The 26743-nt window shown below is 38.8% G+C and overlaps 1 protein-coding gene across 1 annotated transcript; it reads left to right on the top strand.

Annotated features, from left to right (window-relative positions):
- The first annotated feature begins 397 nt into the window (after nt 1-397).
- Chmp2b (charged multivesicular body protein 2B) lies at nt 398-26743 on the top strand. Its single transcript, XM_021627949.2, has 6 exons — nt 398-712; nt 12533-12624; nt 17250-17444; nt 19419-19521; nt 24814-24920; nt 25084-26743. The coding sequence occupies exons 1-6, from the start codon at nt 679-681 to the stop codon at nt 25192-25194; spliced, it is 642 nt and encodes a 213-aa protein (XP_021483624.1). The 5' UTR covers nt 398-678; the 3' UTR covers nt 25195-26743.

Below are 26743 nucleotides of genomic sequence, written 5' to 3'. Positions count from 1 at the left end.
GCCCCAGAGACACTGCAGGCTGGTGGAGGCACCGGAACCGGGCGGCTGGCGAAACTGGTCCGGCAGGAGGGAGACGACATCGGGGCTGCCCGGGGAGCTGAGCACCCTCGGGCATACACCCAGAACCCTGCCCTGGTGCTCTACCGTCAAGAGTCCGGCAGTCACAGGTCCGCAGTCCTCCACACAGTCTCCCTAACCCCCGCTGCCTGGAGCGAGGAGGGAAGCGTGGGTCCGGCTTCGCACCTGCACGAGGTCAGCCCAGAAACCAGCCGGACACCCACCCCGAGACTCCCGTTCCGCCGGCCCCGCCGGCCCCGGGCTCTGCGGCTCGCCAGGCGCCAGCCGCAGCCGTGAGGAGCGGGCAGCCTTTGCAGTGAGGGCAGCGCGGCGGCTTCAGGCGCGCAGTGCGCAGGCGCGCTCGCCCTGTGCGCAGGCGTCGCCGCCAAGTGACTTCTCCAAAAAGTGTGTGAGTTCCCGGTCACCTGAGCGCCCGGGACGCCTTTCCCCGAGCCTCTCCGGACCACACCCGCCGCAGGTCGTTCCCGGGGACCCCGACCTCCTCCGCCCGCTACTGCGAGTCCCCCCTCCTCCCCCGGCTTCCATCCTTCCTGTCCTTTCCGCAGAGCCGGGCCGGACCGAACCGGGCCGAGCTGGGCCGCCCGGGCGCGGCCGCTGACCATGGCGTCCCTCTTCAAGAAGAAGACCGTGGACGGTGAGTTCAGGGCCCGGCTCAGCTGCCCCGGGGTCTCGGGGGTCTCCGGCCGCGGCCCGAGTGCTGTCCTCGGAGGTGGGCCCGGTGTCGGCGGCCCCACAGGTGACCGCGGCGGTGTCACTCCGTCTCCAGAGCCTCACCTGGCCGGGTGCACTCACCCCGCCCACCTTTTTCTTTTTCTTTTCTCTTCCCCTCTTCGGGGGCATTCCGAGCAGTCTCAGGAGGCAGATCACTGCCGGCCCTCGGGTGTCGTTAGACTTGGCGACTTGGTCAATTTCTCGCTGGTTTTCCCTGCTTGTTGGTTGCTCCTTCCATGGAGACACCCCACTTCCTGACATCAGGAAGGGATGGTGTTTAGTGTAGGACAAGGCAGGAGGTGGCAGCAGGGTCCACTTAGGAAATGAACTTGGGGCCAAGGCGGCTGGATCTTTACGAATACCTCAGTATTACAGATAAGGACGAGTCCAGCAGGAAAATGAGTTCAAGGGAAAGGTCCGGACATAGTTTTCACAGTGCAGATTTTTCCTTTATCTCTTGCCAACTAAAGGGAGGGATGTAGGATTTGCATAGAAGTTCGCATTTTTAAAAACACTTATGTTTTTTGAGGTGGCTCAGTGGCATCTTGTGAGGAGGGGAAAAGTGACTGTGCTGGAATGTACAAGTTCAGTGGCATTGATAGGTAACATGCAGTGTGTATGTTATACGTGGCCGCCACAGGTATTAAATTCACACCAAGTTATTTAACAATTGCTTTCCATCCCACGTTTAGTACAGGTTGTTGGTTCCACCAAATAATCACGCCTTTGTAAGGGTCTAACCCAGCCACAAAAGGAGCAGTGGTAGCTAGACCGTGATTGGTGCAAACCCAGAGCTCAGCCCGGAGTTGGGGTAACTCCTTCGTTTCTTTGTGTTCACTGTTCCAGTGCCAGATTTGGGGGGAGGATAACAAAGACACCATCTCTACCCTGCGACAAGACATTTCATTTCAAAACAGGATGTCATTTTATCTCTAAATATAAAACAGCATAATGCAGTTTTGCTTGTTCTGAGTGACTTTCTTTTTTCTTCATTATATTGACTTTTTACTAATTGAGAAGCACCATTTTCAGCCTCCAGAATAGCTACTAACTTGATTTGTGGTATAACACAATTACATGAAGTGTGTGTGTGTGTGTGTGTGTGTGTGCGTGTGTATGCGCATGGTTTCCTTAGAATATTGTTTAATCATTAACATGACACTTTGGATTTGGGCTTTTTTTTTTTTTTTTAAGTTTTTCAGTACCAGTATTGTGATACTGTATTTTACTCCCTCTTGGAAACAGTACTCTCCTCATTGCTTAAGTTTTATATTGTAATAATCTTTAACATATACATATTCCCTATAATCTTATATAATTATAATTAGAATTTTCTAAGCATAGAAAAAGTGGGTTCCTTTCTCACATTGTTGCCACAAATTGAAATAATTTTTAATAGTAAGTTCCAAATATTCTAGTTTTAATTGTGTAATATCTTCTAGATGTTTTTAAAGACAAACTCAGCTTTGTGCTTCTTGTATTTCTGGCTACCTCGTGACTTATACTTGACGTTTAGAGGCAAGGGAAACAGACAGTGAAGATGTGCAGGGAAGGCGTGTGGCTGCACATTCCTTTGCAGTTGGGTTAAGCTTAATAACAAGGGGTTTTTTTTGGGGGGGGCTCCTTTTCTGAACAGAATTGCTTAGGGAAAAAAAAAGTCTAAAAGATTTTTCTAGGTGCTATACCACTAAATTAGAAATCTTATATGTGACATTTATGAATGTAAATTTGGACCCCATGTACATTTTTTCTGTCTACCAATTTGCAGACTTGACATTTTCTTAAATTATCATATTAATTTAAATCATTTACTCATGCCCTAATTTTGTATCTACATTGTCCTCATTTTACTTCAGAGCTTTACTGATGTTTGTTACCCTTGTTAAATTAAAGAGAAGGCCTTGTGTTTTGTGTAAAAGGTGACAGCATTCCTCTCAGTAATGAGACACTATGTAATGAAATTTAATATATTTTTATGCATTTCTCTTAGTTCCTTGGGCATGTTATTGATCATAAGATCTTTTACTGTAGACTGCCATTTTATCTGTTCTACCAGTAATGAAATTCTGATATATAAGGGAAGTAGGTAACTGCTTATGGATCTGGGGAATAATTGAATCTTTTTGTCTCTGGATCGGCTACAAGAATTATATACTATATCATTAAAGACTGCTGCACATGTAAATTAAAACAGACAACATTACAACATATTACTATTCAGAGTTATGTTTAATTCATTTTGACACAAAGATGAACAAGTCTCTGCAGTGTATACTTTGTTACAGAAATTAATGAGAGGTGTATCTCAAAGCCACTGAAAAGGAGGATTCCTTCCAATTTGAAATTATAATTGAGCAAGTGATTTCCCCTTTCTGAGTTGTATTATATGTACATATACTTTTATCATCTATTCATTGTTAGTGGTTTTTTTTTTTCTTTGTGGACAAATAGTGACCTATTTATTGAAGAGAATTATGAACCTGTTCGGCCAGCATTCCATTAGGACTTATCATAACTGGATAACTATTCCAGTCTTTGAATGAGTGAAGTGTTGGAGACAGGGGTGGAGCTAGGAGTAGTTAATTGGTGAAACAAGGCAGTGAGTTTGACCCCAGAACTGGAAGACAGTGGCATTCTGTTTTATGTCTTGTTTGCTTGAGAGAGGGTCTGACAATGTAGCCTAGCTTTTCTTCATGACTGTACTACCTCAGCTTTCTCAGTAGGGAAATGACCAGCATTTGTCACCATGCCCAGCAAAAATAGGTAACTGCTTAAGTTGTTTTAAAAGGAGCTGGAGAGAATGGCTCAGAGGTTAATAGCACTGGCTGCTCTTCCAGAGGCCCTGAGTTCAATTTCCAGCAACCACATGGTTTCTTACAACTATCTATAATGAGATTTGGTGCCCTCTTCTGGCATGCAAGCATATGTGGTGGCAGAAACTGTATACAGAATAAATAAATAAATCTTTTAAAAAAGTATATTTTTACCTATGATTTTCAGTAAAGACACATTTTTAAGTTTTAGTTCTTTGTTTTGTTTTGGTTTTCAAGACAGGGTTTCTCTTTGTAGCGCTGACTGTTCTGGAGCTCACTGTGTAGACCAGGCTGGCCTCGAACTCAGAGATCCTGCCTGCCTCTGCCTCCCAAGTGCTGGGCTTAATCCCTGCAATGTTGGGTCTTTCTGCAAATCAGTACTGAGCTAGGAATTGTGTGTGCTGAACTTACTCAGTTCTCATGAACTCTGCAATAGTAGCTCTGCTATTACCACCTTTGTATTTATGGGGAAACTGAGTACAAAGGGCCTAAGTGAGTGAGTTGCTTAAGGTCAGGAATGTACTGAGTAGCAGAAGTAGGATTGTCATTCCGGATCTCATATCCTTGCTGTTTTTCTTAGAGGTTAATCGCATGGCATGCTCAGTTTAAGTTGGTAATCTTATTGATTTTGTGAAATTGTTCATTTTTGCCTATAAACTTGATTGTTCTCTTTGAATTAGTAGTGAAAGCTCAATTTCCATATTGGAAATAACATCACTTTTTTTTTTTTTAATGCTGATACAAAGAGAGAGAGAGAGAGATAAAACTATCTGTTACATGTTAGGATGTTTTTCTTGGGTCTGTCTTGGGCTACAGTCTTTCTGGACGTCATCTACTTTTCACTTTAGTTACCATTTACATGCAATTATACATAAAATTTGTTTTTCTATTTTTGTTTAAAACCAGTACATCAATAATTTGCTGACTGCGTATAGTTTTCTAAATCAGTAAAATCAGAGATCCTGAAGGGAGCTTAACTCTCTTAAAGCCCACTCCTTCCAGGGCTGCCTCTTCCAGTGTAATTTGTGTTTATTTCACTCCCTACCTTTGCCTAATTACAGTCACTAATTATCAGCTCTTCCTCTTTTGCTCCTTACACGTTTGACACCTTCTTGTGTGCCTGCAGCTCCCTGTTCTAATTCTAATCCTGCTTGTCTTGCACTTCAGCAATCAACCTTCTGCTTTAATTTCCTGCAACTTCTCAGCACTTTACTTCCTTTATCTGCAGAAGATTGTGTGATTGTCTTAGGGCAGCTCAAATCTGTCTCTGCTGCTCCTCAGAGTATGCTTTTTCAATGACTCTCTGTAACCTTACAATAAGATCTTTCCCTAACGCCTGCTTTCCTTTGTTCTGACGTGCTTTTATTTTTGCCATATCTTGGAGTCTTACTATTCCTCACTTATGTTCTGCTGTTCATCAGTATACTGAAAATTAGTCTTTCTCGCTCTAACATAGCTTTACTTAGGAAGTCTACCCTGATGCCTCCTCCAATTGCAGAAGTACTGCAGGACTTCTGTTCCTACAGTTTGACATCTGCATATCCCTATCAGGCTTCACTGGGACTAAAACTCCTGTACTACCAAAGGAGGCTTATTCTAAGTCTTCCCTACCTGCCACGTTGGTTTCAGAGTCTTCAGCCATATTACCACAGTTCTTAAATGATTGTACTTAACAGTCAGAAGTTCTGTACCCTAGACCCAGAGCTTGATGATGTGGACAGCAGTGACACCACTTGCTGTGAGCCCTGCAGTGATTTTAAAAAAGTTTTCCAGGGAAGGAACAGAGCTTCTTGGCTTTTGCCTTTTTGACTCATCCATGCATGCTGGTTGTCCACAGCTGGCAGGTTTTGACTAAGTTGGAATAAATCTGTCAAGAAGTCTGCTGTGGTCCCACATTTATGGACCATTAAGAAAGAAAGTACTGTGTATTGCAACTGAATCCCTTTCAGGAAAAAAAAAAACAAGTCTTTTATTTTTTTCTAGGATAAAAGACAGCAGTATTGTGGTATTTACACTATTTAAGTCTTGCATAGAATGCTGAGTGTCTCTTTAATGAATATTATCCTGAATATTTTAGATATCACATTTTATACTCTATTTACTCTGCATTCTTGACAAAACAAAGAAAAACAACTAACTGAATGTGAGATTCAAGGGCACACTAATCTTGTCATATAGTTTTTCATAAATGGTTTTAGACCAGCATTGTCAAGTACCAGCCTTTGATTTTTCTAACCTTTCCTAAAAGAAGTTCTCTGCAATTTCAGAGCAGATAAATCTAGTAAAATATCTTCCTTCCTATTTCCCCTTCCTACCTACTTCATGACAAGAGCAAATGAGACTATATTTGCAGGCATATCCACATCCAAGAAGCTTTCCTTAGCTCTTAAAGAACATTTAACTTTAACTTCCTTAGCTCTTATAGAACATTTAAGTTTTAACATTGACATTTTAAAACTTTGCTAGAGTGACTCCCTCAGGGTTTAATAACTGACACAATCAAATAAAAATTTGCCTCTTATGCTACCATGGAGCTCTCTCTCCTATACCATCATTAGTATTCTAGCTCTCCCTTCCAAACTAGTCCTACTATCTCACTTGAACCTAGTTTTGTTTTTTAATTAATTTATCTGGTGAATATTCATGGGCTTAATTATATTTTTATGCATGCCTTTAACATGCTTGGATCATATTCATCCCCATCCCCCCTCTTTATCATTTCCCCAACCAACTACCTTACTCGTTTATCTCCCTTGGCCAGGTTAATGCTGTTGGCATGGTCCTCTCCTATCCTGAATCTTAGTCTCCTTTGGCTTTGTTTTTGCTGTGCTGTGTATTAGAATGTAATTAAGAGGACACTGCGCCTCTCCTCCATTGTTGTTTTATACTCTTTCAAAAGCCTCAACAATCAGTTTTATTTGCTTGCATATGAAATTCTGATTCTTCCTCACTTTTACTGTCTTCTGCCTGAGTCAGTCTGGTTTTTAGACCCTCTGTGAACTGACCCTCAATGCTTCTTTTTCTTTCTTTTGAGTTTACACTACTTTCTCGAGGCTTCTTTCTCTCATTGACTCTAGAAAACTATATATCTGTATATCCAGGACCCACATTCATTGGATTGCTTGGTGAATTATACCATCCATGTTTAGCTGAACTCAACATTCAGAGCTTTTCTTCTGTTCGCAGATATCACTGGGGTTTTGACAGTACTGGTACCACTGCCGTTTTGCCCACTCTTGTCATAGCTGCAGTTTCCAGGCCAAGTCCAAAATTCTGTTTTCCAATAAACCAGACTAGAGGGATATTTCATGTCTTTTTTAAGACTAATTTTATCAGTTTATGTGTATTGGTTTCACCTGCATGTTTGTGTACAGTGTGTGTGCTTCATGCCCATAGAGGGCATTGGATCCCCTGGGACTAGAGTTACAAACAGTTGTGCTGGGTATGAAACCCACATCCTCTACAAGAGCAACAAGGTCTCTTAACCACTGAGCCAGCTTCTCATCCCAGGTAGTTTAAGTTTCAGTCTCAGCTCATGTACTACTTAATTAGGATAACTGCTAACCAGCAAAACTGCTGAAATAAAAGGATTTCTCCCAGAGAAATTCATTTAAAAGTATAAAAGTCTGTTTTCAGACTAAAGTCCCCATTTGAATACCTCACAGCATGCTGTGTGACAGAGCAACATGGCTGCCTACGGACCAGGTAGAATCTGGAAGGGATGTGACAGGCTCTACTGACAGTAATCCTGAGCTGCTCTTAGGCCTGAAATGAATCCACTCCCCCCCCCATAAAAAAAGGTACATCAAACTCTATTTGTAACAAATTAATGAGATTCTGTTTATAGTTTATTATCACTTTTTGGTTTTATACTCAAATGTGCAAATTATATGTATTGGAAGTAAGCTCTAAGTCAAGTTAGGACTTGCCTTCAAGTAGAAATACTTTTTCTCAGTAGAAAAGTATAGTGAAAGACTTTAATTTTAATTTATATATTTTAGACTTATTTTCCTAAACCTATAAATTTAACTGAGTTGGAACTTAGGAAGTCAAAAATGCCTCTTCAGTTGATATCTTACAGAGTCTCAAAACTTAAGGCTGTGATCTTGCCACCCAGGTCTAGTTACCAGCATTTCATTAGGAGAAGATCCTGCCAAGCTTGAGATAGGCATTTAATACCCAACCTGGAGCTGACCTGGATGATAACTAAGTACCCCCTGGAGAGGGGGTTAGGTGGCTTACTGTATCGCTTCCACACATTTTAGACATTTTCACAGTTTGCAAATGCCACCCATTATGAAGTACATCACAACAACCTTCCAAGGTAGCTGAAGGGGTGGTTTCTAAGAATTCCAGGGTACACCCTTTTGCCTAAAGAAAGAAGCAAGGGATATATGGAAAGGAAACAGTGTCTCTTTCATGTCGGCAGGGACCTCTACTTTTTTCTGCCATTTTCTTGGCCAAGACTGAAAATAACATTCTACTGGACTGTGTCTGAGCTTGCATTCAAAAGACAACACACAGAAGGAGAGACTCAGCAAGGAATCAGGCTATTTCACTTGGCCCCGAGAAGATAGGTGGAGGAGCTAGTAATTATCAAAAGTCAGTCTTGGGAAATGGAAGTATTAGAAAGGGAAATTCTAGGTGAAAGACAATTAGCAGAGAGGCAGTATGCTGAGTGGGCTTTCTTCAACTAGAGGGTGGGTGTCCTTTTTGCATTTTGAATCTGTAGCAGGAATAGTGTAAGCAATGTTGACTTCTAGTATTTTTTTTTTAAATCGTCACACTGCTTTTCTGGTAGCTAAACCTTAGCTGATGCACAGAATTAGGGCATAAGAAGAGCTTAGAGTCCCCTATTACCTGAAAGTTATTACAGGTGGCTGGGTTCTGCAGAACTCTGAAGAGTGATAATTTCATATCTTATGACCATGTACGTGGTTTTCCTTAGAAATGAGAATGCCATGAAGAGACTAGGGATACAGTCTTTACAAGAGGCAAAGGGAAGAGGGGTAATGTAGCAGAGGGAAGGGAGGGTATTTAACCTTCCAGAGATTGCTCACAAGGAGCAGCTACTGTCACAAATCCAAATTTAAGGGGGATGGATCATTATTTCAGTCATCCATGTTTCGACTGTACAAAGATATTGGTCATAGTTTAGATTTTACTAATGTTAATTATCAATCATTCTTCCTGATAACCATTAGGTTTTATTAAATCTTAAGGTAATAAGTTAAATATGCTTGCTAGCCAAATCCCTTTATATATCACATTATTTGTATGTCATAAGGTCACTTCTAGATACCATATATTGAGATGATATTGTGGCAATACACACAAATAAACATACAGTGATATGTGCCGAAAGCAAAACTATTAAGCCTGAGGAATCTCTGAAATAAAAGAGCTTTTATAGGTACTAGCCTTTTAAAAAAGACCACATCCTGAGACAGGATTCTGCAACTTCCTGTTGCAAAGCTGGGTAGCAGTTGGAAACTGTTCACAGGCCTAAAGCTAATGTATTTTAAAGCGGAAAATTCAAGGAAGGAAAGCATGGCTGTTGACATGGGTCCTGCATTGGATAGCGTTGAGGTGGGGAAGTTTAGAGCTTACATTCTGTAAGAAGTAATTGTTACCTTTGAAGTGGTTGGGACACAAGCAGGGCACATGCTGCCTGGACATTAGTGATAGCATTTCATGTTTTAACACACAGGGGTAGGGAGTAATGTGTGTGTCTTATAAGCATGAAGACCAAAGTTTGATCTCCAGAACCCACCTCAAGTCAAACATGAGGGCAATACTTGTAATGACAGTGCTGGAGAGAAGGATATCCGGCAGATAGATTCCTGGGGCTCACTGGCCAGCCTGCCTAGCTGTTTAGCAATTTCTAGGCGTCGCTAGGCCAGGGAGAACCCCTGCTCAGAAAACAAGGTGGCTCCTGAGAAAGAGCCACCAAGTTTGACTTTGGCTCCAAACACAGACACACAGACATACACACAGACACACACACAGACACACACACACACACACACAATTTTAACACATGCACAGGCGGGAAGCAGTTTTAGTTACTGTTGATGCTTCACCTATCCCATCTTTCCCTCTCTCATCTTCTACCCCAGAAATTAAGCTGGGACTTCACAGGGCTTTTATCATATGTATTCTCTGCTCTTAAAGAGCATGTATCTTAGGACGAAATCAAAGCAATAAGAAGTAAAGCAAGTGAAAAATAAAGTTGACCTTTAAAACATTAAAAGTATTTCAACCTTTTCATGTTATTCATTCTGAATTATCCGGAAGACCAAACCATTAAATGTGGGCTTTGCGTATGGATTACATAAGGAAAGTGGAAGGGTAATTTGTTTGTTTTATAGACTGCTCCTGTTGCCTTATATGAAAAGACATTTTACTGTCTTTTCCTACTTACTATAATATGTTTTAAAGTGTTATGATTATGTTTTAGTATGTAACATTAGATGCTCTGAGTTTATAGCTTAGAACTGTTTAAATATTAATAGGTCTATTAACAACTGTGAGGCTGTGGAATATGCAGTAGTTAATTTTCTTTATTTTTTTTCTTTTATGATATACTGTGTCAGTTAATGTACGCATAGTTACATAAAATTAAAGTAAAATTGAATTATCTTTCATTAAACTGTTTGGTTTCATTATACTGTGTTTTTTGTTTTTGTTTTTGTTTTGTTTGTTTGTTTGTTTGTTTTTTCTTATCTAAGAGGACCTTATGTAGCCTGAAGGCTGATTCTTAGACAGGACTGAGTATCAAACTCAGCATTTTAGTGTGGATACTACTTATCCAGCCTTAGAACACACATGATATAAGGACTCATCCAGAGCCTGCTCCTCTGTAGATGGATCCATGTGTCCCTGGTGCTTACCTGTTTCTTTCCAGATATTCTACAGCTCTCAGAACTCAGGAAAATGGCTTCCTTTTTTACTATGATTATTATATCATAATAATATCATTAAGAATATCACATGATTTTTTTCTACACACCAGCTCCTGAAATAAGGACTCTGAGGCTTAAGTATTTACAAAATACTAGGCCAATATTTACAAAACCCTAGGCCAATATAGCTAGGCATGTTCTCTGACTTGTTCATAACTAATATTTATTTATTCTATTCTAAGTTCTGCCACATGGCTGGTTACCTCTGCTCAGTATCATATTCCACCTTTTTTAGAATCCTGGGGTAAATTCCACCTCTGACAGTGTCCCAGAGTTTCTCTTTCTGTCTCCAGAATTCCCACCTCCTTATTTCCTGCCTCAGCTAACAGGCCATTAGCTTTTAATTGACAGGTGATGCTTCCATACAGACACAAGAGATTCCTTCTACAGTGTCATTTCAGTATATACATATATACCTTAAAAAATGTTTAAGTCTAGTTAAGGTAACTAACTACTCAGATGGTGACACCCTGCATACTTCACTCTTTTAGCTTCGAAATATGCAGTCCATCATTGCTGTCAGTATTACACCGGAACTTCTTGCTCACTTCTAATTTAACCTAGAACGTGTATCATTAAAGCATCAAATACCTGAAAGAAGCAGCTCTGAAAGGATTTACTTTGTCTCACTGTGTGACAGGAAAGGGGTGGTGGAAGGAGTGCTGTGACCGTTAATACAGTTCCTCATGTTGTGGTGACTCCGAACCATAAAATTTTTTGTTGCTGCTTCATAACTAAAATTTTGCTATTGCTATGAATCATACTGCAAATATCTGATATGCAGGATATCTGATGTACAACCCCCAAAGAATTATTTTAATGTTCTTTTTAAACTTCTTCTTTATTTGGACTGTTTAGGCCTCTACCTTCCTTCCACCAGCCCCCAACCTTAAGTAGGAGAGAGAAAAGGTTAGTGGGTGTGGGGTCCCAGACCCCTTTACTTCTCCTGCTAGTGAGGGTCAAGGGAGTACATACCTATTTTCTTTCTACATCATCAAGTAATGAGTACTTAAGTTACTTCCATTTTTTTGGCTATTGTAAATAGTGTTGCATTACAAATGTGAGTGCTGATGTCTCTCTTACATTGATTTTATTTGCTTTGGATAGATAACCAGAAATGAACTGTTGACTCATTTGGTCACTAAAGTTTGAAGGCTTTATGGAATTTCAGCTCTGTTTTGGATAATGTCTGTACTGATACACATTTCCACCGGCAGTGTATCAGCACCTGTTCTTCACACCCTCACTGGCCTCACCTTTTTCTCAACAGCCCTCCTCACCAACCATCTTATATTTGTGTCTGTCTTATATTTGTATCTCCCTGGTAGTGTGTTGAGATTTGTTTTCATTTACTTATTGGTCACTTGTATATATTGTCTCAAGAAATAGATCCCTTATGTATTCTGGATATCAGTTCTTTGCCATATACATAGCTGGAGAATATTCTTCTAGTCTTTGTAAATTTCCTGTTCTGTAAGTTGTAGTTAAAATCTGCATCTGCATCATTGGAAAAAATCTGTTGTTTCATACTGATAAGACTTAAACTATACAAAAAAAAAAAAAGATTCACTAAAATATCTAATGTGTGTCCCTTTCTGACATCCATATAGTGCTGAAGTAGAGAGATGAAAAGGTGTTTTGGGTTTGGTGGAGGTTGTTACATGTGCCATATGCAATTGTTTAATAATTCTCCAGAAATTTTTATTTCTATGTAATTTGCATTGGATAAAACTTCAAAAGCATGCATATTTGTACCAATATTTGTATTCTTTATATAATCTGTGGTTATAATAGGCGTGTTAATATTTGATTAGTTTGTAGGATATTAAATTGAAAGGAAAATTAAATTTAGTAAATTATAGTTTTGTTAGTCATACATTCCCTTAGTCCAGTATTTTAAGTGGTATTGAGAAAGTTTTATAGTCATAGATTTAAGGTTTTCTTTTGTGTGTGTGGTTCTTCTAGATGTAATAAAGGAACAGAATCGAGAGTTGCGAGGTACACAGAGGGCTATCATCAGGGATCGAGCAGCCTTAGAGAAACAAGAAAAACAGCTGGTGAGTAGAACATTGGATTTCAAGAAAACTTGAAAATAAACTTGGAAATTACTGTTGAGTTATTAGCTAACAAAAAAGACAATGAACAAGAGGTAAGTGATTTACTTGGCTAAGCAATAGCACTTCATCCTTTGCTGAATTTTCTACTTTTGTTATTATGTCATTTGTTAGCTTTATCAGAATTCTCTTTTCTGTTGATAGAAAATCAGATTATTCTATTTTGAATAGTCTAGGGATAAATATTTCTTAATACAGATCCACTTTCTTGATTGGCAGTAAAAGTAAAAATAGTCACGGAAGACAAAAGAGGGTGATAAGTAAAATCATAGCTCATAGTGTCTTACATGGTCTTTAAATATGATTATTCCATGACAGCTTATTTTAATTAGATGGCTATGGCTCATCTTAAAGTTTTCTTCATGCTATATTTTTAAATGCATGTTAACCCTTATCTTAGAGCAGCTTACAGAGCAGTAAGAGACATGCAATAAATTCTACATATTTAGATTATAACACTGATAGTTTGATGTAAGTATATTCCCTGAAATAGTTTCTCTAGAAAAAGTAATAAACACAGCCATCGTTCCCCAGTGAAATCCCTCCTAGCGATCCTCACTGTTTCTCTTACCAAGTGCCCTAGGTCAGTGTTTCTAAAATTGGATAATGGTAGACTCACAAGCAGACCTCTCTCTCGTTTCTTTCAGCAGTTATTTTGAGTAATCATTTCCGCTGCATGTATGATGGGGATGCATGTTTCCTACTTTATCTGTTTGCTCCCCAAGAAGACAAATGGCTATTTCCAGATTTCCCATTAAGTGAAGTTACTAACTGTATTCAAATGAGTTTTTATACATTTTCTTCTCTTTCTTTCTTTCTTTCTTTCTTTCTTTCTTTCTTTCTTTCTTTCTTTTGTCTAACTACTGGAAGTGAGATACATATTTAACCTAATATGAAAATGTGAGAAACAGTTTGCAAAGTGTCTCTAATGTTTTCTCTTTGCACTGGCAGTTGATGAGAATTGCAGCTATTGTAACCGTTGTAGATAGCAGATGTGTAGGCCTTAATTTGAACCATTCTGTGGCAGTTCCATGAATTGTGACCTTAAATTATATCTCCCTAGTCATTAGTGATGTTGTGCTTCTGTTTTAATTTCCATTTACAGATATTCTTTGCCAAAATGCCTAACCTTTTTCATGTTCCTTCATCAAAGTAATTTTTTTTCATTTTTAAAAATTTATTTATATTTTTATAAATTATAGTTTATTCACTTTGTATCCCTACTGTAGCACCCTCCCTTATCCCCTTCCAATCCCACCTTCCCTCCCTCACTTCCTCCCATCCCCCCCAAGTCCACTGATAGGGGAGGTCCTCCTCACCTTCCCTCTGACCCTAGCCTATCAGGTATCTTCAGGACTGGCTGCATTTTCTTCCTCTGAGGCTTGGCTGCCACCCCCTGGGGTTGGTGATCAGTGAGCCAGCCACCGAGTTCATATCTGAGACAGTTCCTGTTCCCATTACTAGGGAACTCACTTGGAAACTGAGCTGCCATCAGCTACATCTGTGCAGAGGTTCTAGGGGTTCTAGGTTATCTCCATGATCAAATTAGTTTTTAATGATCTATTTTTTATTTTTATTTGTGTATGGATTTGTGCATATGTTTGCGCATGCCGACAGGTACAGCCCACCACCTTGCAAGGCCAGAAAAAAGGTGGGATTACTTTGTAGGTAGAGTTAAAAGCCATTGTGATTCTCCTTGAACACGTGGATTCTGGGATCCAAGGGGCTTCTGGGAACCAAGTGCAACCAAGAGCAGCCTTTGGGCTATCTCTCCTTCCTCACCAACCTATTTTTTTTTTTTAAATAACTCATAACAGCTGTTTGTGCTTGGGGAGAAGTGCCTCATTAAGAGCACACTTTGCAGATGTGCTCTGTAGGTTCTTTCATTTTCCTAGATGTCTTTTGATAAAGGTATTTATTATGATGAAAGCAATTACCATTTTCTTTTCTGGCGAATACGTTTAATGTATTAAGAAATCTGTGTCTAGCAAATTTTTTTTTTTTATCAGTTACATTTTATTAACTCTGTATCCCAGCCGTGTCCCGATCCCTCATTCCCTCCCAGTCCCTCCCTCCCTCCCTCATCTCCACCGTGCCCCTTTCCAAGTCCAATGATGGGGGGACCTCCTCCCCATTCATCTGATCCTGTTTTATCAGGTATCTTCAGGACTGGCTGCAAAGCCCTCCTCTGTGGCCTAACAGGACTGCTCCTCCCTTCGGGGGTGGGGAGACCAAAGGTCTAGCAAAATTGAATAATAATTTCTCTTCTGCTTTATTCCTGACCGCCTAAAGAATAACAACTAGATTTTTTTCTTGTGTTTGGTGCTCTGAGAGCCTGATTTTTCTGTGCTGGTAGACAGAGGAGAGCACTTTGCGCACACAGAGATCTGTAACCTGTTTTGCACCTTGACTTGTCTTGTCTGTAGCAAGGCCAATCTCAGTCGCGGCTCCTCCTGACCCTGTGCTGCATTGATAGGACCGTTCTCAAGCCCAGGCCAGCACTGCACTCATTTACTGTTGTGTTATATATAGTTCAACCTAAAATCAGAGGATTTTAAGCTTAATTTTAAATTAGGTGAATTCATCATTCACCTTGACGCTTCTTTTATCCTCAGAATCCTTTACGGCAGTGGTTCTTAATCTTCCTAATGATGGGACCCTTTAATACAGTTCTTCATGTTGTGGTGACCCCAACCTTAAAATTATTTTTATTGGCTACCTCATAACTGTAGTTTTGCTACATTATACATCATAATGTGGAGATTTTTGGAGATGGAAGTTTTCAAAGGGGCTTACCACCCAGATTGAGAACTGCTGCTTTAGCTTATTTCAGGTGCTTCACACTTTCCTAGGAACTTAGAATAAACCTGTCACTTCTACAGAAGTGGCTAGATTTTGATTTGTTACATTAGATGTGTGAATTATTTGGGTGAATTAACATCTTAGCAATAAGTTTTACTGTCCATTAGTGGTTTTATATATCTTCGTGTTTCTGGATTTCTAAAATTTTTAATTTTTTAACTTGTAAGCATATAGACCTTTTATTTCCTTAGATGCTATCATTTTAAGAAAAAATGAATTTCTGATTACTTTTGATCAGTATACATAGAGATGTGCCAAATTCTTTTTATGTGTATCTTATCTTAAATCCTACAAGTTTCCACAGCTCATTTATTCTTGTAGCCTTTTGTACATTCCATGAGATTTTTGTATCAGTGGGTTGTGACATCATAAATAAGGAAGGCTTTATGTCTTCATTTCCTGTCTTGGAACCTTTTTATGTTATATTTTTTGGAATTGTTTGATAATTTCATACAACGTGGTTTGATTGTATTCACCCCACTCTGGTGCCCCTAACTCCTCTCAGATTGCCTCTGCCTCAACTTTATGTCCTTTTCCACACCCTCCACAATAACTTACAAGTTGTGCACTGTTGAGTTATTTAATTAAATCACATGTCACCCTACTCCATCCCACCCAAGAAGTGAATCCGCTCTCTCTTTGTCCAGTGTTCTGCACTACAGACACTGCCTACTCATTGATCACCTTCTCAGATGAGGTGCTACAGTGCTTGTGGCCAAGCAAATCTTTTGTTATCTTAATAGTGAATTCTTAGAGTGATGACATAGCAGAAGAAAGCTATGCATTCCTTTCCATAAAGGGAAGGCAGAATTTTATCTTAGTTATGTGTGTATAGGAAAAAATAAACATGGTACAGTGATGGTTTGGCATCATTGGGGTCTTGACGCATCACAATGCACTTTGCTTGAAACATTCTAGCAGTCTGTTTAAGAGAAGGGCTGATGTCTCTCTCTGGAAGGCATTGTATATTTGACTTTGTTCTCCTGTTAGTTTTGTCAGTTGTGATTAACACTGTGAAACAAAGTTAACATGTATGTACATACTTAGGAGTGAAGTGATAATTTTATGTTTTAGTCCCATCATTATGACATGATCCTTTTTACTTCTGGCAGTATCTCTTGCTCTTAAGTTTGTTTGCTCTGATATTAGTATAGCCACTTCAGATTTGCAGACTTTGGTAATTATAATTATAATTAATTTGGTAATTATAATTATAGTTATTGGTATGTTGAAAAGAACACTACCATTTTCCCCACATCACATGTAAGTGGGATTATAATTTCGTACCTATTAAGACACCTTTGATCTTGTGTTTAAGTTTGTTTTTGAGGTACAATATATTTAGATTTGCTTTTATACATCCCAACAGTTTCCTTTTAATCGAGGAATAAGGTCAGCTCTCTGTTTCAAGGTAGCTATCTGGAATTATTAACTTTACTACCTCAGTCTTTATTTTTGTTGACATACTGTTGTTTTTTTTTCCCTAATTTTGGATTTTCATTTTGTATTTTCTCCTGGACTGTCTGCACATATTGTTTTGTAGACTTGCATTGTTTTCAAGGATGACAGTAGCGGTTCTTCCTGTGTGAACATGTGGCCAAGCCTCTCAAGCTGTCCTTCCTGTCTGTGACTTCATGTCTACTATATATGTTCTTCCTGATTATCTCTGAGGGCTGCCCCTTAATTTTAATTCCTCATCTTCCTAGGAATTAGAAATTAAGAAGATGGCCAAGATTGGTAATAAAGAAGCCTGTAGGGTTTTAGCTAAGCAACTTGTCCATCTACGGAAACAGAAGACAAGAACTTTTGCTGTGAGTTCCAAAGTGACATCTATGTCCACACAAACAAAAGTGATGAACTCACAGATGAAGATGGCTGGTGCCATGTCTACCACTGCAAAGGTACCTGGGAGTTTCGATGGCTTTTTATCAAGGACATATAAACACTGATACTCAAGTCAGATTGTAAAGCACTTGCTGGTACATTTGTGGTATGAAAATCTTAGTTATTAATAAAATGGGTTATAAGACTAGAATTGCTAAGTAATAATACTAAGTAATTGCTAAGTAATAATACTAAGTAATTGCTTTTACTTAGTTATTGGTATGTTAAAAAGTAAGAACACTACCATTTTCCCCACATCACATGTACACCTCAAAGTTTATGTGGGATTGACTTAAAATAGTGTTTTGTTTCAAAAAATTGTCAGAAAATTTGGGGGTTTCTTTATTATTATTTGTGACTACTTTTGAGTAATAATTTCCTTTTGATTCACTTATAAATAATGTTTAGAATCACACATATGAATATTGTAAATGGAAAATGTTTATATTTCAGGAGCTTAGAAACTTACATTTATATATATATATACACACACACACACACACACATAAATATATATGTAGTGTGTGTTTGTGTGCGTTTGTATAATCAGTGCTTTAATTGTTGGTTTCAGGGACTCTGAGCATTTCAGTTATTGATAAAAATACATAAGAGCAAATACTTTTGGTCTCCTTTGTAGCCTTACAGAACTGAAAGTCTACTAATTTGGGGACAAGGTCTTATGAAGATCTCATAGTGACACTGGTAACTTTGAACCCATGTTGAGGTTCGAAACAGTTACCTTGCACTTTTCTGTAAATTATAGGCTCAGAAATGAAATCTAGTGTGCTTTTGCCATATATGGGCATCTGAATTGAAATTTTTAATTAAGTGTCTTAGGATCATCCTATTTGGTCAGGTGTTTGTTCAGATATTCAGGTAGCTCAGATGAAATGGCTAAGCCAGGACCTCACCTCCATGGACTTTTAAGAGCCTTTTTAAGAGACAGCTCACAGGAGATGTAGTGCATACAGGACTCTAAAACCTTGCTCACGCTCAGATAATGTTTCACTGAATAGTGTGACCTTGTGCAAGTTATTCAGCCATCGGGACTTTGCTTTTTCTTTGTAATGAGAGTGGGACAAGAAGGAATTAGCACATGTAGTTCTTGTGTCTTAAATCTCATTTAACTGTTGGGGGTTGTCCTGGGGGTTGTTTTAATGCTGGCCCTCAAGATCTGGTTATGCCTATCCTTGTGTTGTAAACCTGCCGAAGTCATTATATCTGATTGGTTCATTAAACAGCCTATACCTGGGCAAGTCAGAATGGGGGAGGCATGGCTAAGGTTCCCTGGCTGGAGAGAATGATGGGAGCCAGGCAGTCAGGGAGAGAGGGAGAAGGAGGACAGCTCAGTGGCTTAGCCTGGAGAAGAAATCACTTGGGGCCTGGAGGTAGGACTTCCATATTGGCATGAAAAAGCCCCGAAGAAGAATAAAAACAAGTATTTATAATATTATATATGGAAATAGGATGGTTAAGGAGAATGACATTGCATGGGGGCTGGAAGATGGATGTTGACAGCATAGGTAGGAATATCTGCCCAGACCAAGGTAAATAAGGCAATTATAAAGTCTAACAGGTGTCTATGTCTTATTTGTGATGACGGGTTAGATAATACTGCCGTGATAATCATAGGGAAATTAATAATAAACAATATATAGCCCAACACTTTTATTTACTACTATATTTAACTTTAATTTTAGTATATGCAAATTACTTAGAACAGAAAGGAGCACTAAAGGACAGGTATATGTAACAGTTCTATGCCAGGGACAGTACACACGTTTAAGGACATAAGTTCATTGTGCCAACAGAGCTGGAGAATGGCTCTGTCTTGTTGGAAAAGATTTCAGTTCTTAGGTCTCAGATGTTTTTGAATTAGATTTAACACTAGGTCAGAAGACAGACTGTATTAGATGTGCTGCCTTTAAACCTACTCCCTAGTATGGCTTTCATAATTAGGTAGCTAACATGGCTCTTCTTATTTCTTAAAGACAATGCAAGCAGTCAATAAGAAAATGGATCCACAGAAGACACTGCAAACAATGCAGAATTTCCAGAAGGAAAACATGAAAATGGAAATGACTGAAGAAATGAGTAAGTTTAAGAAATGTGTAGTGTTCTCCTCTTTGAGTTAACCAAGTTCATGTCACAGAAATCCCATGTTCTGGTACAGGTAAGGAAGATAGAAATGACACCAGTGTGATAGACAGTCATGTCATGACTCGGTATTCTGTCAGTATTGTAGCTGAAGGGGACATATGAAATATGCTGTGCCTAGAGCACACAAACATACACAGGGCTTACTCAGGTCCAAGCCAGATGGGGTCCCAATACCGAGAAGGGAAAGTGGACATGATCTCCCATGACCAACCAGGAAAATAACTCCAGCTAACATCCACCTGCAGAGGAAAGTTAGTTTTCTCCAGTGGAGTTTGCCTGTACAAACTGCTCTCAAGGGCAGGCCTCAAGCCTGACAGGAGAAGGCCAATCTAAAATAAATGTAGTATTAATATTGGAGGGTTTTTGTCTCATAATGCTTTGAGCATTTTTTTAACCTTACTAATATTTTGCTTACATATAATAATTTCCAATTTGCATTTTATCTGTTCTGTGTTTGTACATGTTGGTGTGTGTGTGTATGAGAGAGAGATTATCTGTGGTTCTCAAGCTTTTTGCTTTTTTTTCCCTTCTGTTGTGCTTGTTGTGTTCTGTTTTCTTTCTTTTTTTCTTTCTTTTTTTTTTCTGGCTTGTTTGTTTTCTAAAGAGAGAGAAAGATGGAGTGGAGTTGGATGGGTCTTGTGATGTGGGGAGGATCATGAGGGTTGAGGGAGGGGAATCTATGGTCAGTTAAGAAAGATGCTATGCCATAATTTCATTTACCTAGTGGCCTTAACAGTTTTTAATTTTACAGGATAGTATAGAGCAATAGTTTTTAAAGTCTCAGTGTGGTATCCTGTTAGAGCAGAGGCAATGGAGCTCCTGCTTATACTTTTATGTCATAAAATATCATTAAATTTTAGTTTCTGAGCATACTGTGGTAGAAAAATGGTGAATAAAAGGAAGTGGCCTCCACCCAGCTATTGTTACTGTGGCTGCTGCACATTTCTGCCGGTGTTTCCCTGTATTTGTAAAAGTGAGAGCACATGCAGTTGTGACTGCCTTCTTCATTTTCAAAACTATGATAGTATAACATAGATATGTGCTTTCTCTTAAAAGTAGTTTTAGTCTCAGGATGTGGCTCAGTTCCAGTGTTTGCCTAACATGCCTGAGCCCTTGATTTGCTTTCCAGCAGCAAAAGAAGAACATCACTTTAGCTTTAGAATATCACCTATTATCAGTACACTTTTATTAAATTCTTTGCTTTCATCAATAGGGTTAGTTTCAAATTTTCAATGTATTTGACAATCTTTCTTTAAAACTGAGTATGTTTTACTTTGTTGGTTCTTTTTTCTTTTTTCTTTTTTATATTAATTATAGTTTATTTACTTTGTATCCCAACTGTAGCCTCCTCCCATGCCCCTCTCCAAGTCCACTGATGAGGAAGGTCCTCCTTCCTTTCCATCTGACCCTAGCTTATCAGGTCTCCTCAGGACTGGCTGCAATGTCTTCCTCTGTGGCCTGGCAAGGCTGCTCCCCCATTAGGGAGAGGTGATCAAAGAGCCAGCCACTGAGTTCATGTCAGAGATAGTTCCTGTTCCCCTTACCAGGGAACCCACTTGGATACTGAGCTGCCATGGGCTATATCTGTGCAGGGGTTCTAGGTTATCTCCATGCATGGTCCTTGGTTGGAATATCACTCTCAGAAAAGATCCCTGTGCCCAGATTTCTTGCTTCTGTTACTCTCCTTGTGGAGCTCCTGTCTCCTCCAGTTCTTTCTATCTCCTCCTTCATTCATTCCTGTACTCTGCCCAAAGTTTGGCTATGAGCCTCAGCATCTGCTTTGATATATTGCTGGGTAGAGTCTTTCAGAGGCCCTCTGTGGAAGGCTTTTGTCCTGTGTCCTCTTTTCCCCCTCTTCCCATGTCCATCCTGTTTGCCTTTCTGAGTGAGGATTGATCCTCTTACCCAGGGTCCTCCTTCTTGTTTAGCTTTTTAGGTGTAAAGTTTTTAGTATGTTTATCCTATATTATATGTCTAATATCTCCTTTTAAGTGAGTATATACTATGTGTGTCTTTCTGCTTCTTGGCTACCTCACTCAGGATGATCTTTTCTAGATCCTACCATTTGCCTGCAAATTTAATGATTTCCTTGTTTTTAATTGCTGAGTAGTATTCTATTTTGTAAATATACCAAAATTTCTGTATCCATTCAAAACGACCCTGAGATTTCACCTGATACCCATCAGAATGGCAAAGATCAAAAAATCAAGTGACTATACATGCTGGAGAGGATATAGAGAAAGGGGAACCCTCCTCCATTGCTGGTGGGAATGTAAACCTTTACAACCACTTTTGAAAATCAGCCTGGCACTTTCTCAGACAATTAGGAATAGTGCTTCCTCAAGATCCAGCTATACTACTCCTGGACATATATCCAAAATATGCTCCTGTATACAACAAGGACATTTGCTCAACCATGTTCGTAGCAGCTTTATTTGTAATAGTCAGAATCTGGAAACTTTGTTGGTTCTTAAATCTGCTGAGATTATATAAACTAAGATTTATTTATGAGGTCCTAAACTTCTTTCCAACAAAATGACCCTAATATGTGTTGTACCAATAATGACAGAGTGACCCTTCAGCACATTTTGCACAATATTGAAGCATTTGTGTGTCAATACTTTGCATCATGATATCATTTTCTAACTTTTGCTAACTGGGATCTAACAGCTTAGCTCAGCTCACCCATCAACATTTCAGTTTATCATCTAATATAGCAAACAGCACCTTTTAGACTGGGTAGATTAGCACAGTGGCTAACAGTCTCGTGTTCCATGAGTGTCACCTTCTCTTCTTGAGGGTGTACGATGAGTGCCATCACTGATAATTCTAACAGTTGTTTACTTTCTGTATCATGCCTTAGGAAGACACAAATAAGGCTCTTTCAAACATTAACAGAAAAATTTCTAATGGCAAGAGAATTGTTAGTTATATAATGATCATTACCTGATATGCTTAGAAGATTTCCAGTTATAGCACAGTTGAGATCTACTTAAATTTCTGTTAATCTGTAACAATGGGCTGTAGTTTATCCAGGCAGCCAATATGTTTATCAGAGCTGATGCCATTTGTATTTGAGTATTTTTCAATCTAAAATAATACTGATTTTTAAAAACAGCCTTATAAAGTGTACATTAACAATACTGTCATTGCAAAGTCAAACTATAAATAAACATACTTTTTTATTGAAAGTTTTTTTTTGTATCCTACAATATATCTTGATTATAGTTTCCTTTCCTTCTACTCCTTGCAGTTCATTCCCACTTCCTCTTCTATCTATATCCACCCCTTTCTGTCTCTTTGAGTTCGAGGCAATCCTGGTCTAGAAAGTGAGTCCAGGACAGCCAAGCCACTTAGAGAAACCCTGTCTTGAAAAACAAAAACAAAGAGATAAATTTTAAAAAATTACAAAAACCCCTACATGACATTAGAAACAAGGACCCTGCAAAGATACCATTGAGTTTGTTTTCTGTTGGCCATCAAATGCTGGGCATGCAGCCTGCCCTTATGAGTAGTTTATTTTCCCAGTGAGACGCCTGTGGATAAAACTAAATGTTCATTTGCAAGTGCTTATCAGTTGGAGATAGCTCCAGGGTTAGGTATGGGGATGTGTGTCCACAGCTTCTTTCAGCTCTAATACCCCATCTGGTGCAGACCCGTGCAGGCCTGTGCATGCCGCCGTAGTCTCAGTGAATTCTTATGTTCACCAGCCCTGTTATGTCTAGAAGGCCTTGATTCCTTGGTGTCCTCCATCCCCTCTGGCTCTTACACACTTTCCACTACCTCTTCTGCAGGGTTTCCAGGACATTCCGTTGAGGCCTTATTGCTTCCAGTTCTTTCACTCTCTACTCTTGCCGAGAGTCTCTGTATTTGTTCCCATCTACTGCGGGAGGAAGCTTATCTGAAGAGCAAGGCTCTTTTGAGTTTGGCAGAATGTCACTAGGAGTCATTTTATCACTGAGTTCTCTTAGTAGAATACTAATCTTTGGTTTTATTCTCAGTCCCTGGGAAGTCTTTTCTCAGATTCTGGGTCACCCAAGCAGTCTCATGAATGGGTTCCATCTCGTGGACTGGGTCTTAGGTCAAATCTTATATAGGTTAGTTACTCCTACAAGGTGTTTGTGCTGCATTGCTCAAACGTGGCCACATTCAAGCTTTGGAACAAGGCCTGTGGAAGTGTTCACTGGTTGTCTCATGTCTTCTGTTTCCCTGTCGTGCTTCTGTGGTGTTCACCTTCTGTCCCTCCTTCACCTCATCTGCAGCACTTGACTAAGACCTCCATAGACTTGGCCTGGCCTTTCACCTGCCTGGCTACCATTGCCATTAAGGTTACCCCTGCTGACTTTATACTGTAGAAGCTTACTTCTGGAGCATCCCAATCATATCCTAGCAGTGTGTTCTTGCTGACCATAGAGTAAATAAGACAACACTAAGCAATAAACCCACATATAAAATAAAAAGCAGTTTTTAGTAAGGATTTGATAGGCCCAGTAGGAATTTTGAGCCACAGAAATGCAAAATTACTTGCTCTCAAAGCTGCTTGCTAAGAAGTGAAAGAACTGAGATCCTCATTTGGATCTAATTTGTGTATTAATGTGTGCTTTTATTTCTTAGAAATAATATCCTATGATATTTCATGTTTGTCATAAGGTTTTTATTTTTTTTACTATTTAACCAGCAAAAATTTTAAAACATAACTGATATCCAATTTTGTTATAAGAAATAATGCAAATATGTTAAATATGTAGATGGGTGGTTATCTCCTAGATATTAGTGGACAGTCTGATTGCTGCAATTTTTTCTTGGTTTGGTTTAACAGCTCACTGGATACCAGTTGTGGACTCATACTTAAAAACTGTAAGGCTATAGCTGTAACTGTCACATGGGTTTTGTTTATTCAAGATACAGTTTTAGAAATCTTTTTTTTTTTTTTTAAATTTTGGTGCTGGAGCTTAAATTCAGGGCTGTTTGCATATTAATCACAGTATTAATAGGATTTGTTTTATTATAGGATTGTATGTTAAAACAGGCATTATTTTAACATTTTGGCTCAGAAATGTGTTTATCAAGTGTTGAAACTTGAGATTTTTAGATGGTTGGTTCCCCTAAATTCTCTCCTTATACATTAAAAATATGCATGTATAGTTTCATCATATTCCAAAAATATAAATCTAATTTGTAACATATTTGAAAATAATCGCTTTATTCACTTTCTTTTCTTGCAAGTCAATGATACCCTTGATGACATCTTTGATGGGTCTGATGATGAAGAAGAAAGCCAAGACATTGTTAATCAAGTTCTTGACGAAATCGGAATTGAAATCTCTGGAAAGGTGAGAACAGCCTGTTTTCATAATGGAAATAGCTTTCATCGGTTGTTTGGCCAGTTCATTAGTGCTACCTGCATGGATTTCTATGTGTGTCAGAAGAAGTGTGTCATCTGTCCTCATCCAGATGCTTGCTAACTTTTCTCTCACATTTTTGTCTGTCATATAGATGGCCAAAGCTCCGTCGGCTGCAAGAAGCTTACCGTCTGCTTCCACTTCAAAGGCTACCATCTCCGATGAAGAGATTGAACGGCAACTCAAAGCTTTAGGGGTAGATTAGATCAAAAAGCCATATTGTTTTCACTTTGGCCTAAAGTGGGTCCAGTGTAGATTCCTTTTACAAATACATTCATTTTTGCAAAAAGACCATGAGTGAACAGTTGTTTCTTGACCCATGGCTATTTTGAATCTTTTGCCAAAGAATGCCAGTGATGCAAAATTGGGAACAGATTGGGTTTTAACTAGAACCACCAAGGTCTGATGATGTGTGCAAGCTGAGTTTTTTTCTGCATGGCATAAAGAAATGGTGTCATTATTTAGTGTCGGGTTGTATTCTAAATCTTTTTACATCAAGATCAGAATTCTTGTTAAATGCTATTAGGCACCAACGTAAAGAGATTTGTAAAAATATTAAAGGTATATTGTTAATTTTGTATCTGTTGCTTGTCCTTTGTAGACAGTTATGTTAGGACCACAGAAGACAGTGCAGCTGCCAAATTATTTTTAAACCTTCTAAAAGAAGGGTGCTATTTAAACATCTGTCTTAAAAACTGTCATGAGCTTTTACTTTTCTTCCATTTTTCCCCCTTTGGGAGAACATTCTAGTTGGTAAGTTTATTACCTTTCAAAATGTGCTTGGCACCTGCCTTAAATAGCACAAACATATTGTGCACATCTTTAAATTATTTTAACTGGCAAAAAAGAATTACATTTTAAAATAAAATTGAGACTTAGAACGCTTACCCAAGCTGTCTTGTAAAGCTTATAAAAAGAGAATTGGATATAATTAGCAAAATGAAGAAAGAAGACATTGAATTAATAACATTTTATAGTAATGAAACTATACTTTCGTCTTTCTTCCAAGAACTGAGATTTTCTCCATATGAATTATAACTTAGCCTGTGTTGAATTTTGAATTGTATTAATATACACGTTAAACCCTCCAAATTGAAGCCATTCTTCTAAATGAAGTAATACTAACATGACAATACTTGACCTAGATTTTTAAAGTAAAAGCATTTTTGTTTTGTTATGTGTTTAGTAAATAAACCTGCAACTTTGTCAGAAATTGCTGCCTAAAGTGCATCATTGTTTTTGCAGTAGTTTTAAAGGTAAGATAGTTATATCATAGAGAGAGCAAGAGAAAGAGAAGGATGCCGCATAGTTGAAAGGAAAACAGGTTAATTTTGAAGAATGATGTTGTAAATATGGATTCTGGCACATCTCAACACAGAACTGTAGAACTGCCAGTCAGTGTAAGCTGGCAAAGCCTGAGAGATAAACTTTAGACTTGCCGGTTAACAAAGGTGTACTACGACTTTATACGTGGGTCACAGAGGTGCAGAGAGCAGAAGTTCCACCAGCTGCTTTAGAATCCAGAACCATTTGTGTTCAGAGAGTTCCATAATGTCAGTCTAAGTGCACAATTCCCGTTGTCTCTGAATAAGTCCAAACATTGTACTGTATCATGGGGTCTTGCACCCACACATGTATTAGATGTACATAATAATGTTGTCTAACCTAATTTACTTTCTTGTTTACATGTGGGAGCTTTGATTTTTAAGATTATTTTGTCTTAAAAAAAACTCAATAAAGATTTATTGCTCTTA

This window comes from Meriones unguiculatus, chromosome 17, assembly GCF_030254825.1.
Source record: "Meriones unguiculatus strain TT.TT164.6M chromosome 17, Bangor_MerUng_6.1, whole genome shotgun sequence".
NCBI lineage: Eukaryota > Metazoa > Chordata > Mammalia > Rodentia > Muridae > Meriones > Meriones unguiculatus.
This window is presented reverse-complemented; position numbering and strand designations above follow the sequence as displayed.